We start from the raw sequence: 15,000 nt of genomic DNA, 5'->3' as shown, positions 1-15,000 counted from the left end.
ATATGGGAAGCCAGTGTAGGGATTTGCATGTGATTGCAGAGGATATGGGAAGCCAGTGTAGGGATTTGCATGTGATTGCAGAGGATATGGGAAGCCAGTGTAGGGATTTGCATGTGATTGCAGAGGATATGGGAAGCCAGTGTAGGGAGTTGCATGTGATTGTAGAGGATATGGGAAGCCAGTGCAGGGATTTGCATGTGATTGCAGAGGATATGGGAAGCCAGTGCAGGGATTTGCATGTGATTGCAGAGGATATGGGAAGCCAGTGTAGGGATTTGCATGTGATTGCAGAGGATATGGGAAGCCAGTGTAGGGCTTTGCATGTGATTGCAGAGGATATGGGAAGCCAGTGTAGGGATTTGCATGTGATTGCAGAGGATATGGGAAGCCAGTGTAGGGATTTGCATGTGATTGCAGAGGATATGGGAAGCCAGTGTAGGGATTTGCATGTGATTGCAGAGGATATGGGAAGCCAGTGTAGGGATTTGCATGTGATTGTAGAGGATATGGGACGCCAGTGTAGGGATTTGCATGTGATTGCAGAGGATATGGGAAGCCAGTGTAGGGATTTGCATGTGATTGCAGAGGATATGGGAAGCCAGTGTAGGGATTTGCATGTGATTGCAGAGGATATGGGAAGCCAGTGTAGGGATTTGCATGTGATTGCAGAGGATATGGGAAGCCAGTGTAGGGATTTGCATGTGATTGCAGAGGATATGGGAAGCCAGTGTAGGGATTTGCATGTGATTGCAGAGGATATGGGAAGCCAGTGTAGGGAGTTGCATGTGATTGTAGAGGATATGGGAAGCCAGTGTAGGGATTTGCATGTGATTGCAGAGGATATTGGAAGCCAGTGTAGGGATTTGCATGTGATTGCAGAGGATATGGGAAGCCAGTGTAGGGATTTGCATGTGATTGCAGAGGATATGGGAAGCCAGTGTAGGGATTTGCATGTGATTGCAGAGGATATTGGAAGCCAGTGTAGGGATTTGCATGTGATTGCAGAGGATATGGGAAGCCAGTGTAGGGATTTGCATGTGATTGCAGAGGATATGGGAAGCCAGTGTAGGGAGTTGCATGTGATTGTAGAGGATATGGGAAGCCAGTGTAGGGAGTTGCATGTGATTGTAGAGGATATGGGAAGCCAGTGTAGGGATTTGCATGTGATTGTAGAGGATATGGGAAGCCAGTGTAGGGATTTGCATGTGATTGCAGAGGATATGGGAAGCCAGTGTAGGGATTTGCATGTGATTGCAGAGGATATGGGAAGCCAGTGTAGGGAGTTGCATGTGATTGTAGAGGATATGGGAAGCCAGTGTAGGGATTTGCATGTGATTGCAGAGGATATTGGAAGCCAGTGTAGGGATTTGCATGTGATTGCAGAGGATATGGGAAGCCAGTGTAGGGATTTGCATGTGATTGTAGAGGATATGGGAAGCCAGTGTAGGGCTTTGCATGTGATTGCAGAGGATATGGGAAGCCAGTGCAGGGATTTGCATGTGATTGTAGAGGATATGGGAAGCCAGTGTAGGGATTTGCATGTGATTGCAGAGGATATGGGAAGCCAGTGTAGGGATTTGCATGTGATTGTAGAGGATATTGGAAGCCAGTGCAGGGATTTGCATGTGATTGCAGAGGATATGGGAAGCCAGTGTAGGGATTTGCATGTGATTGCAGAGGATATGGGAAGCCAGTGTAGGGATTTGCATGTGATTGCAGAGGATATGGGAAGCCAGTGTAGGGATTTGCATGTGATTGCAGAGGATATGGGAAGCCAGTGTAGGGATTTGCATGTGATTGCAGAGGATATGGGAAGCCAGTGTAGGGATTTGCATTGTCGGATAGCAGAAATGGAGCGGTGAGTGAGGTAAAGGAGTCTGGCAGCAGCGTTTTGGAAGGATTGGAGTTGGGTTAAGTGGACAAGGTGAATGCCAACTAAGAGAAGGTTGCAGTAGGCAAGGCTGACAAGATGAGTAAGTTAATTAGGATTTTAGTGGCATCATGAGTGGGAAAAGGGCGTAAGTTGGCACTATTTCAGAGATCTAGACAGCAGGACTTCATCAGGAATGAAGGAGAGATCAGAGTCAAAGATGACTTCTAGACAGCAGACTTGTGGTGTTGATGCGATTGTGATGTTATTGACGGTGAGGGAGAGTTTGGGTGTAGGGGTGGCAGTGGGAGATGGAAAGAGTATTAATTTGGTTTTGAACATGTTAAGCTTCAGGTAGCGGTGAGACATCCAGGAGGAGGTTGCAGAGAGGCAGTTGGTGTCATGGGGGAGGGGGAGGGAGAGGTAAATCTGGGTGTTATCAGCATAGAGATGATGCGGAAAGACAAAAGATTGTATTAGTTTGCCAAGAGAAGAGGTGTAGAGTGAGTGGAGCAAGGGGGTCAAGGACAGGCTTGTGGGAACTCACCAGAAAGAGGGAGTGAAGAGGAGACGCCAGAGTAGGAAATGCTGAAGGAGCGGTCAGATGCGAGCCAGGACAATACTGCATCATGGAGGCCAATGAAGTGGAGAGTGTTGAGGAGTAGGGGGTGATCAACCGGGTCGAATGCAGCAGAGAGATCCTGGAGAATTAGTAAGGAGAAGTGATCCTTAGACTTAGCTGTGAGTACGTAATTGGCCTCTTTTTTTAGTTACGGCTGTCTCGTGGAGTGTAGAGCAGGGGCCTCCAAACTCGGTCCTCAAGGGCCACCTACAGGCCAGGTTTTATGGATATCCCAGTGTCGGCACAGGTGGCTAAATGAGTGGCTCAGTCTTTGCTCAGTTGAGCCACTGATTGAGCCACCTGTGCTGAAGCAAGGATATCCTGAAAATCTGGGCAGTTGGTGGCCCTTGAGGACTGAGTTTGGAGACCCCTGGTGTAGAGGATGGAAACCAGATTGCAGGGAGTTGGCAGAGAGAAAGAGAGTCAGGCGGTTGTATACAAACCGCTCAAGTAGCTTGGAGGCCAAGGGGAATCGAGAGGGAGGATGGGTCAAGAAATGGTTTCTTTAGATTGGGCGTGCTGAGGGCATGTTTTAAAAGATGGCAATGTGCCCGAGGTGAGTGAGAGGTAAGAAAGATGAGTTGGGGTGAGGATTGGTGTGCCGGAGGGAATAGGATCAAGGGGGCATGTTGTAGGGCAATATGAGCAGAGACCTTATCCTCAGTCACAGTGGAAAATGAGCTGAGGATGGATTTAGGTCTGCTGGGGGTGCTAGAGGTTGCGTGTGGCGCTTGACATGAAGAGATGTCGGGTCTGACTGAATCTTGTCTATCAAGTAGGTGACGAGGTCTCGGGCCGTAAGGGTAGAAGGGGGTGCTGGTGTAGTTGGGCTGAGAATGGAGTTAAAGATGGCGCATTAAGGGTTGGACAATTTGTATGAGTGAAGAAAAGTAGGTTTGCTTAGCAAAGGAGAGGGCAGTGTTTATAGAAGTGTGAATTTATAGTGAAGAAAGTCTGCTTTAGAGCGGGATTTCCTCTAGTAACGTTCTGCAGTGCGTGAGCAAATAGTGTGTGTGTGCCACGGTTGTGTCTTGGATTGGCAAGGGCAACGTGTGGGGGCAGGAGCCATCTTGTCCAAGGCTAAGCATGTATGTTGTATAGGGAGGTTGCTAGGTCAGACAGGAAAGGGTGGAGATGAGATCAGCACCTTCTAGTAAGTAATCTATACTCATAGTTTACTGGATCTCTCTCCCTCAGACCGGGTCTTTGAGCTGCTCCCCTGCACAGACCCATTCCAAACATGCCAAAAATGTGTCAAACTAATAACTCCTTTCTTCTCTGCGGCCAGTCTGCATTGCAGTTACTTGGAAGAAATTGGCCCCCAGTTTGCAGGATTTCTCAAACCATATCTGGCATGTGCTAAAAGGCGACAGAGAAGCCCAGTGCTACATCCAACATGACAGAAATACACAGTAAAATACTTCTATATTCTCTTGAAAAAGGGTCATTTAGTTTAACCCTTTGGCCAAAGCGTTGTAAGCTTGCGAGCCACGACAAGGCAGACCCGTTCGCAAGTCCTAACACTACCAGATAAAATACTAATATACCTCTTTTCAGCTGTTGGAGGTTGGTGGCCCCTCCTTCCCAGGTTTTAAGACCGCCCCTCCCCACTTCCCTAGTGAGTAGGTCCTTTCATTCTACTGGATATAGATCCAATGTGGTCTTTCTTCCTCCTAATAGAGGTAAATGAGAATTTAAATCATAATAGAGGTATATTAGTATTTTATCTGGTAGTGTTAGGACTTGCGTACGGGGGTCTGCCTTGTCGTGGCTCGCAAGCTTACAATGCTTTGGCCAAAGGGTTAAACTAAATGACCCTTTTCCAAGAGAATATATAATTATTTTACTGTGTATTTCTGTCATGTTGGATGTAGCATTGGGCTTCTCTGTCGTCTGTTGTATACATATGCCACGCTCAATAGCACTCCATTTTGACACTTAAATACATACATATATTTTGTGGGGGCTCAGGGGTTCCCAAAAAGAGCTTGCTGGGGTTTTGTGTTCTATGTGCTAAAAGTGCCAAAGTTGACCAGTAAACGTAATGATACAGGTAAATATCACATAAAATAGTATCACATAATGTAAAAGGCATCCCCCTCCACAGCCATACTCAGAGGCTGAATAATTCCAACCTAGTGGCCCCAAGCTTCCTGGAATACTATAGGGAGGCACAACTGACCCAAATGGTCCTTTGGCATACCCCACCTAACACAGTACATTGGATCGATCTAGAGTGTCACTACTCGGGCCCCAACAACATTAGAAGGGATAATATGGAACCCCAGGAACTATAGGGGCAGAGGGGAAGATACACTCCCAACTACTTTAGTTTCTCTTAAAATTTGGGACACACTAGGAGGGGGGTTAATACAACCTAATCATAGTATGACTCCCCTTTTCGGTAAGCACATGTTCTCACTAGGCCTGTGGAAGAATACCGTCACATGGTGGGTAGGCGATGGGATCACTAGAACTAGAGATGTCAAGGTTGGGTCATTTGACTTTCTAAAAGAGACCCAAAATATCCCGAACACAGAACTCTTTTGCTATATACAAATTAGGCACTTTGTACAGCGCACATTGCATAAGGGTATCCCGGACACGAGCACATATTTAGAACAGGTGTGTAGATATGACCCACACGCTAAGGGATTGATGTGATCCCGGAAGGTAGAGGGCTGGAAGAAACATATTTAAACAAGGGGAGACAGATTTAGGGTAGCCCAGGGACCTGGGGGGGGGGGGGGGAATATTTGGGAGGCCACAACATTGGTCTCCATGAATACAATTATAAAAGAGAACAGCTATAAATTGCTGTACAGGTGGTACCTGACCCCATCCAAACTGAACAAAACAGATGGGAACATTTGTACATATATGGTGGTCATGCTCACAGGTGAAATAAAATCTGGATTCGGGTGTTCAAAATGCTCAATAGGGTTCTAGGGACCTCCGCGACACTAGATGCATGGGTGACAATACTAATTAATCCATCCCATGGCATACCAAACAGAGAGGGGAAACTCTCCCTCCATATGCTATCGGCCATATAGCGGCCACCTGGGAAAGACCAGCCCCAAGTCTCCAAAGGGTTAAAGAGAGAATATGGCAAACTCGTTGCAAAGAAGAAATGACAGCGATACGTCATTATACAGTAGCAGTGTTTGGGAGCCGTGGCTGAATGACATGAGGAGTGGGGACTGACACAAGACTATGTACTATTTAACAACTGTAAATGTGGATTTGGACTGCGGTGAAAACAATTTCATACCGTGATTATCTTTGAGCTGCAAACGAAATGTTTTGGTGCCGCCCCTCCCCCCCCCCTCTTCATTTTGTACCCACCCCATTCCACTTTTTTTTTGGTGGGGGGGGGGGGGGGAAATAGATATAGATATATCTATATATCATTTTTTTTAAAAACTAAAAAAAAAATCCATTGGAGTGTCTTTGATGGAAAGGTTCTGAGAGGAATGTATTCTTTGTGACATGCAGTATGATACAAGTCTGACTTCTCCCTATAACTGGCCACTGCTTTCACACACTCCTCAGCAGAGCACCTTCCTTGTTTGTTTTACACACAGCCACTGGGGCATGTTAACATAATGTGATTATTATCTGTACATTTTAACTGCAAGACCCACAGTAAGAACACATAACCTGTTTGCTGCTGGTGTTTGAGGGGGAAGAATTCGGCAGATTATGTACTGTTTGCATATAAACTCGTCTCATTCTGATGTTGGTTTAAATTTAAAGTTGTGTTTGAGAATGGCTTCTGTCTAGATAAAGGTTTAAGCTCTTGCTGTAATGTCCCTCTCTTGGCAGCAAAAGGGTGTTATATCTACAGGTTTCATCAGTATTGACCTTCACATTCTGTAAGATGTTATACACACTATCAAATACTGTGTTTGAAAAATGTAGACCAGGGGTGACTAACTCCAGTCCTTAAGGGCCACCAACAGGTCAGGTTTTCAGGATACCCCTAGATGACTGTAATTCCTGTGCTGAAGCAGGAATATCCTTAAAGCCTAACCGCTGGTGGTCTTTGGACTGGTTGGCCACCCCTGGTGTAGACTAGTAAACCGTTTAAAAATCTTCTGCTTTAAAACCGCAGTGTCCCTTTATACCCCTTCCTATTCTTTACAGTATTGGAGATGGGGAGGGCACCCAGAGTTGGAACGTGATATTTTCAGCTTGGGAGACCCCTGGTTTCAGAAACACCAGTAAAGTTAGCAGTTTTACCTCCTGTTTTTAAAGGGATTTAATGGCAATCCAACCCCAGGCTGCGGCTTCCTTTTGGGGCCATTTTGTTCCCCCTGGGAGATTTTAAACCCAGTAATTCGGGAACAGGGGCATTTCCAGAGCAGAAAAAGGCACGTTTCAGTTCTGTGGGGGCTCCTGGTTCCCATCCTGGGGGGTAAAAGTGCTGCTTTTAATGTAAGAGACTATTTTTCAGTCCCTTTGGTACCCAATGTAATGCTAATGATATATAAACACACAAACTCACTGTTTCCCACTTGTTTTCCTCTGCAGGTTCAGAGTATACAGCTCAGCAAAGAAATGACACTTGCTGGAAATCGCTGTCTGGCGGAGGAAAACCTTTTATATCAGCCCAAGCTGGAAAACTTAAAAGCAAATCTGACCCAGAAATACCAGGAGCTGCAGTCTATCATGGAATCTCATCAGTTAAAGAAGACAAAGCTAGGTAATTAGTCATTTTTAACATGCGGTATCTACATATTGTGCAAACGCAAGACAAAAACATGCATGATAAGCAAGTGCTGATACATCTCACATACAGATCAGTTTGGGGTGGGGGGTTAGGGTTATTTTTGTCAGAAATCGAACTTATTTACACCCAGAGGGGCCTGCAATGCATGGAGGAGTGATGCGTTACCTGTCGTAAAGAGGTAATAGACTCCCAATAAGTGATTGCCAATCTGAACTTTAGCAAGTTCAGCCAGTCATTCTTAGGCAGAAATGTACCTTAAAGTGACCAAGCAGACGGCAGAGTTTTTGATAAAGCGCTTTTACAGCGCGAAACGCGTCAGAGTTACCCTCTGTTTTTGTAGCTCGGTCTACTAATGCCATAAATTAAAGCATTTTTTAATTTTCAAGCAGCCTCCAGCCCTTTCATTTTTTCTGCAGTGCTCCACCACTTTCTTCTCTAGACGGCAGAGTTTCTTTAGGTGTTTATAGAGGCAAAGAAAGGTCACGTGGGGAAGAACAACCTGATGGAATTCTTTTGTGTGTACTTTTCGCATATGTGGTTACACCCATGAGGTGACTAATTTTAGTTTTTTTTATGTTCCTTTGACAGATCGGCAGTCTGTTAACTCTTCACTGGAAACTCTGTTGGCCCTTCTACAAGCCGAAGGGGCAAAGATTGAAGAAGAGACTGAGGTAATACTGACAACACACCTATTATGGTCGTCTTAATAAACATTTTACCTTGTGCATCTTCCGTGTGGCGATGGCATTACAGCCGTCATATGTGGGAGAAAGGTATCAGGTGAAATAAGGCAATATTAACGTCATTATCCCATCCAAATCTGTGTGCATTGCTCTTAAAAGCAGACTACATTAGTGAAGATCTTACCTTGTTCCATGTCGTGGGATGAAGAGGCTTAGAAAGTGCTAACTACATATTGTAGTATTGGTACCTACACCGTTTGTTTTTCCTTAGGACCAATGCAGCTACTCCAATTATTTGCTGGTTGACCGATCACATTTTCTGCAAAAATACTCCTATTTACTTAGTGCATCTTCTATTACAGAATATGGCAGAGAATTTCCTTGATGGTGGTGTCCAGTTGGATGCCTTTACTGATGAATATTTAAGCAAACGCAAATTGGCACACTTGCGCCGTGTAAAAATAGAGAAATTGCAAGAGCTGGTGATGAAAGCACAAGCAAGGCCTCAAGAAGTGAACCAAGCACCTCATCCCTCCTACCCAGCGGTGTTCAATACTCCTCCAGCCGTGATGCCCAGAAGAGCTGTGCCACCTCCACCCGCCAGTCAGGCTGGAATGTATCCAACTCCGTTTGCATTGGCTGCTGGACAATCCACTCCTGTGCTGCCGTATGCAGCGTCTCCATACCCACCTCTTCCTGCTCGTGGTGGGATTCAGCCTCCAAATCAGATGCCACAGCCAGGATACCCAACTCCTTTCATGTCACAATACCCACCAGCCCTTCCTCAAAGACCACCCCCTCGCATCCCCCCAAACCCTGGCTTCATCATGCAGTGAAACATGATTATGTGCCTAACAAACTCAATGGTGCTTTCAATTTCACACCAGTTATTTTACCCGATGACCTGGATATGTATGAGATGTGTACAAAGAGTGCAAAATTGTTACCAGGGGAACCTCTTCTTCAAAATGACCGGTGATATACTTTTTTCCTGGTGTAAAATACGATACCTTGGCAACTAAACTAATATACTTTATGGGGTGTGGTTTGAGAGAATCCTATTTAATTTTGTAGGCTTAGGTTGTGAAGCGAGTGTGCAGATGCAATGAGAAGGCCATTTCCTCCAAATGGATTTATACTTAATGCACCGCTGTTTCACTGGTTATTCATGCTGGAGTATGCGCCTGAATGCTGCATTGGAAATTAATAGTTCTGTTGTGCTGCAGTCATTGGTAACTTTTTAAATCAGCTGCCAGTGCATAAGATTTGAGAACAAAAGTGCATTGGTGAATTGCCAACCATCTCAGGTTTCAAAGTCCTCTTGGAAGTAGGCTTCAAGCTGAAGGTCTGAGAATGGTGCTGAACAGTGGAAAGTCTACACATCTTGTACCTAATATTGTCACTATATGATGTCTCAGATAAGATGATCCCAAAAAAAAAAAATGTCAATTCTCTTTTCTTTTTTTTTACATTTTCGGATGTTAACAGGATCCGTCAGGGATAATGTGTACTGGAAACCTGTAACGTGCAAATTAAATGCAGATCGAGTAATGCAATTTTCCATCTGAAAGCAACACGTTCCTTACTTATGCATGTGGCTGTTATGTGCCTTAGTCTAACTGCTTATTCCTGGACGGCGTAAAATATTTGCATATCTTCTAAGTGCACATTGCTTAGCTCTGTGATTTGCAGTAAGGGCTTCAAGTGTTGTAAAAATCCATGAAGGCTTTTTGCATTTTGCAAAGTTCCTACCTGTACCCGTCTCTTGTAGTGTTTTGGGGGGTACAATTTAAGAATGTTTAGAAACATACTATGATTTAAAATGTAAACAACCTACAAATTATCCTTTTTTTTGGTACCTGCAAATCATATCTGCCAGTTTGTTTGTTTTTAAATGCAAAGTATAGATGTCATACCTAGTTACAGATGGCAGATCTTGCCTTTAAAATATTTGGTAGAACTAGCATTTTATACAGTAAATTTAATAAAATTTTGCCTGGATTATGACACCAGGAGTAAGTGCCACATTGCTATATGGGCATGGTGATTATTATTATTTTTTTTAAGGGTCTTTAAGCCATATTTCTGAACTTCTTAACAAGATCAAAGTCACTTTAATGTTCTAAAATGGTGGTGGCAAAAATACAAATGCTAATTGCTTAGCTGATAACAACGGAGCGTGTCAGTGCACTGTCCTACGCTAATCTCTTGTGGGGCTGTGAGAATTGTGCTGCATACTGGTAATTAAAACACTTAGGTTCATAATGTTTTGTAGTAAAAGAAAATTACATGGGACATTTTATATAACGGCCACATGACTTCCAGTGTATTGCTGCCCTGCGTGCTAGAGGACTATGCGTTATAATTGTGCATAACATGCTTTGAACAAAATAAGTTGTTTTTAAAATATAAATTTACAAAAAAAAGTATATTTAAGCGCAAACACTGACTATCATAGGAAATTGTGGTAAGATCAGGCGCTGCTGGTTAAACTATTCTATAAATCTACAAAGAACTTTCATATTTGGCCATTAAATGGCATCATACCCTGTAACATCCTCTACACAACTCCACCATGCCCTGTAACATCCTCTCCATCTCCAGCACACCCTGTAACATCCTCTACACAACTCCACCATGCCCTGTAACATCCTCTCCATCTCCAACATACCCTGCTGTAACATCCCCTCCATCTCCTGTAACATCCTCTCCATCTCCAGCATACCCTGTAACATCCTCTCCATTGCCAGCATACCCTGTAACATCTCCACGAGCCAGATAGCAGCCTGAACTTGGCATTCAATCATAGTATACCAAACACATTTGCTTTATTTACTTAGTTGCTCATGTTTAACCCTTTGGATGCAATGGTGACCAACACATGATCAGTGGCAGGTCTCTTCTCGGACTAAATTATGCCTAAAGCTTTGCATTCAGTAATCCATTTAATCACCATGTATATTTATGGAGCATTGTAAAAATGTTTCCCTTTCTCAAAGCCTAGAAACATTTTCTCTAGGTGTGGGGCACATTCGTTACACCACTTATGCACTACCTGAACACCAAAGGTTTGTGTTTCCCACACAAGGAAAACCTAGAGCATGTTGGAAACAAAATCTAAATCAATGCAGACACTACATTGTCACTAATACTTGTTCATAGTGTAAAATTACTGTAAAGTTCTGTGTGTCGTATAACATAACTGTAGTTGATTATTTACCTGGTTATTTTCAATAAATGACAAACCAGTATGAATTTGCATTTATTTTCCCAAAGCAGACATGTTCTAGAAACAACTTATGCTAGGATAATGTCATTTGAAATGTCATCCTCTCTCTCCCCCCCCCCCCATATCATTGATACTTTACATCAATGGCCATATTTTACTGTAATCTGTGTGGTTGCTTTAGAAACAAACAGTCCTTGTAACAAGCAAACGGTCAGGCCTGACTTGTGCAGATTGTACTTTGACATAGCATTTGAGTAGGGTAGAGATCATTGTGTCAAGATAACAGGTCTTAAGGATTCATTATATACACGGTAATGAGAATAAAGATACATTTACAGTAGAAAAATGTGACTTAAGGGAGTTAAATGCGCGCCGACGCATGTAATTGGCCCGGATAGATTGGGGGGTGATGCTTGTGCGCACGCCGAGGCGTGCTCTGTAGCACGCACTGGGACCGCAGCCCAAGCCGCACTTTCATAAAACTTTCTGGCCGTAGCAAGACCACAGAATCTTCCAGCATCAGGTGCTGAATGGAATAGCACAATTTAATAAATATGGCTCCTAAGACGTCTTCTGTAATCACCCAACCACCATCAGTTCGCCCTTAAAAGAACTGGAAAGGCACTTTCTGCAAACGTGACGACTGGAGAAATAATCAGCAGCACCGTGGCGCTAATATGGGCAGCTTCATTGGCGAGACATTACTGGAAGGTAACAAATCGGCTTAACTTGAAGTTGTCATGGCAGAGAGACCTACAAACACTTAGCAACGCCCCCACGGGAGCTCGGCCTGTGTGCGTGTCTGCGCGCACTTCAAGGACTCTGACCTGATTGCCTGAAAGAAACATTTTCCCTGCCAATGAGCTGGAGGCTTCTGCGACTGGATACAAACACACAGCACCGCCCTGCTGCAGACTCCCCGGGTAGCTTTATCACGCATTAGCACTTATCTCCAATCTGATAAACGTACGGGCCCGGGAAAACAAAAGAACCGACACACAGTGTTTCAATCCTTCCGCCTCAGTTTATTAAGCAGAGGGTAAAGATTTTTTATACAGAAAAAAGAAAGGTTTGGTTAGAGGCGTACCGTAGGTGTAACCTGGGTGTGGCTTAGATTAGAGGCGTGATTTATGGGCAGGACATATTAGTGGAATGATTTTGGGGCGTAATTCTCCCAATATGGGCACTGTAAATACATAGCCCATTCATTGCCTGTTATCAAAAAACCTTGAGCTTCTCTAGCAACTTTGTTAGACGATTCTGCCTCCCTCAGAGAACTAGTCTTATTGTTTACTGACTAAAACAGCAGGAAACTGACAACACAAAGTATCTTAGCAAGGAAAGATGAAATGTATTTTGTCAGAAGCTGAAAACATTACAAATTATATTTCGGCAAAAGGCTGACTACAGAATCTTAACAGGTTATGAACAGACAAAATAGATGGTTTAACACAAATGCAGTTTCTGGCCTTACCTACTGTCCCCAACATTAAAACTACCATAGGCAAAGTGGGTGCGGTGACATTTTGCCGCCACAACAGAAATGTAATTTCCGTGCGGCAGTACCATGACGTCCGCGTCACGTAAGCTGGTTCAGCCAATGAGGGCGAACCAGCTCTGTGACGCGTCAGTGACCCCCCCGAACGCCGCAACCCATCTTCTGCAGCTGGCACAGGGGCTGGCTGCTGGAGTGAGCATGGGGCACAGTCGAGCAGCCACAGCGAGCTCGGCCTTACATGCTTAGACTGGGAGACAATCAAAATATTTTGGTCCAGCGTCTAAAATTTCTACCCTACATAGGAATACTTTAGGTAGGCCTCATGCAAAGTGTCATTTTTTTTTAATGTTTTGTAGGGATAATTATGAAAAACCATTGTATAGGAATACAGCGACAACCTATTAAAAAAAAAAATAATACATGGTCATTTTAGGGTGTCGGGTGGGCAAATCCAGTCCAAGGGCCACCAACAGGTCAACTTTTCAGGATATTCCTGCTTCAGCACAGGTGGCCATCTTCAGCCACTTGTGCTGAAGCAGGGATATCCTGAAAAGCTGACCTGGAGTTGTCCACCCCTGGTATAAGTCAATATAGCTTTTATTAGGGAAGTAGTTTGGCTAACCTTGCCCTGATGCATAAGGCTAGATGTGTAACCATGACTGCAGGTAAGGCTTTGGGTGTATACCGTATGGTACAGTAAATAAATAAATATGAAATACATGTATCCATAATAGATCAATGGCTGCTCGACCTGAACGCCTTCCTCAAGAACTTGTACTCCAACTTATTTGAGCATTGACAAAAAAATAATTCATATAATGCAAATGAAGATATAAGAGCAAGGAAATGTATCCTATGCATCTTAGTGATGGAAATTCCTAACAAGAGTTTGTGACTAAACATGTCTAGTAAGAGTATATGTACATTTAAAGATCGAGCTTAGACGTGTGTGATCACGTAAAAAAACATTAACTCAAGTTTACTTATCTATGCAAAATGTAAAATCAAAACTTTATTGTAAGTTGCATATCTATTGGTACACCGCCTTAAATGGAAATAAATCTGTTTATACAGCAGCAATGAAAATAAAATATCTTCAAAATAAATATTTAACTTTATTTTTCATGAACATTTGGGTGGAGTTTCCAGCTACAAAAGATGTCAAACCATAACAAGTCTAAACTCCTATTGCAGCTCAGAATCGGACAGGTTTACGTGTTACACTAGTTGTTGAGGTGGTAGATTCAACAGAGACAATCATGAATGTTTATGTACTTTTATTTTTTGTTTTGACATTTACATAACACAAAAACTTAAACACATTCTGCCTAAAAGTATACCAAATGGTCATGTGTGAGAAGACAACCGTTTAATATTTGCTAAACTTTTGTCCTACAGCGGGGCGCACACACACAAGCATCTGCCACACCCAGACAAGCAAAAAAAAACCTAGCCCAGATATCTTCAGAATCACTAAAACATGTAGAAACCATGCGACGAGCGTCTGGAATCCCAGAAATTGAAGACAGTGCCACCAAGTGGTTGTGTAGGGTTCCTACTGAACATTGCCACCATTTGTGTCATTCGGTATAACACCCATCAGCCTAGCTCCGCCTGCCTTTAATTAAACAGAATGTTATGTTAATCTCCAACCACTGGTACTTTCAGGGATTATAAAAGGGGTGCTCAACTCCCCAACAGGTCAGGTTTGTGGGTGGGGGGAGGGGGATGGGAGAAAGAGCACCCACAGTAAGGCTTCTCACATACAGTCACACCGACCCTTGTATAAAGCTGCCATTAAACTCCTATGCATGGATTAGAATCTGTAATGAAACAGACTGGAACATGAATTACAGTAATTATTTACTTTTACACACATTGGATAGAACAAAAGTGAAAAATAATTCAAATCTCTTATACAATGAATTGTATTTGATAAACAATTATTGCTATATATATATATTTAAATAATGATTTTTTTTGTTGCTAAAATTACAAAACCTCAAATGTTTACACTGTATTTTATACCATTGGAAGACCCGCTATTAAGAGCATTGCTACATATTGTGTTATTCCCACCCCCAAAAATACAAATGTTATTCCTTTCTGAACCTTTCCCAGGCGCAAGCTGTGATGCGCTTAAAACAAACCAACGAAAGTGAAGTATCAAAGTATATAGCTATACATTTCTGTTAAAAATAATTAAAACTACAGCATGATCGAGACGTACTTCACAGATTCCCAATGCAGATAAATAGAATTTTACCTCTAGCTTAGGGCTGCTCAACTCCAGCCCCCAAGCACCCCCCTCCCTCCAAACCGGTCAGACTATCCCTGCTTCAGCTCAGGGGATCAGTCTTCCA

At 43.3% G+C, this 15,000-nt stretch overlaps 2 protein-coding genes across 3 annotated transcripts in view; one reads left to right on the top strand and one right to left on the bottom strand.

Moving 5' to 3' along the window:
• The window catches only part of VPS37B (VPS37B subunit of ESCRT-I), a 23,831-nt gene extending 12,666 nt beyond the window's left edge, over positions 1–11,165 (top strand). The window contains exons 2-4 of the mRNA XM_075568289.1: positions 7,029–7,200; positions 7,816–7,898; positions 8,273–11,165. Coding sequence (XP_075424404.1) covers positions 7,029–7,200; positions 7,816–7,898; positions 8,273–8,746 — 729 coding nt within the window. The 3' untranslated portion in view covers positions 8,747–11,165. The remainder of the gene's footprint in view (positions 1–7,028; positions 7,201–7,815; positions 7,899–8,272) is intronic.
• A 978-nt stretch (positions 11,166–12,143) lies between these two features.
• The window catches only part of HIP1R (huntingtin interacting protein 1 related), a 59,953-nt gene continuing 57,096 nt past the window's right edge, over positions 12,144–15,000 (bottom strand). For both annotated transcript variants that reach the window (XM_075568283.1, XM_075568284.1), the window contains exon 33: positions 12,144–15,000. This exon is cut by the window's right edge and continues 746 nt beyond it. The gene's annotated coding sequence lies outside the window, so the exon portion shown is untranslated.

Source organism: Ascaphus truei, chromosome 13 (genome assembly GCF_040206685.1).
Source record: "Ascaphus truei isolate aAscTru1 chromosome 13, aAscTru1.hap1, whole genome shotgun sequence".
Lineage (NCBI taxonomy): Eukaryota > Metazoa > Chordata > Amphibia > Anura > Ascaphidae > Ascaphus > Ascaphus truei.
The sequence above is the reverse complement of the archived record's forward strand: the minus strand, read 5'-3'. Positions and strand labels throughout refer to the sequence as shown.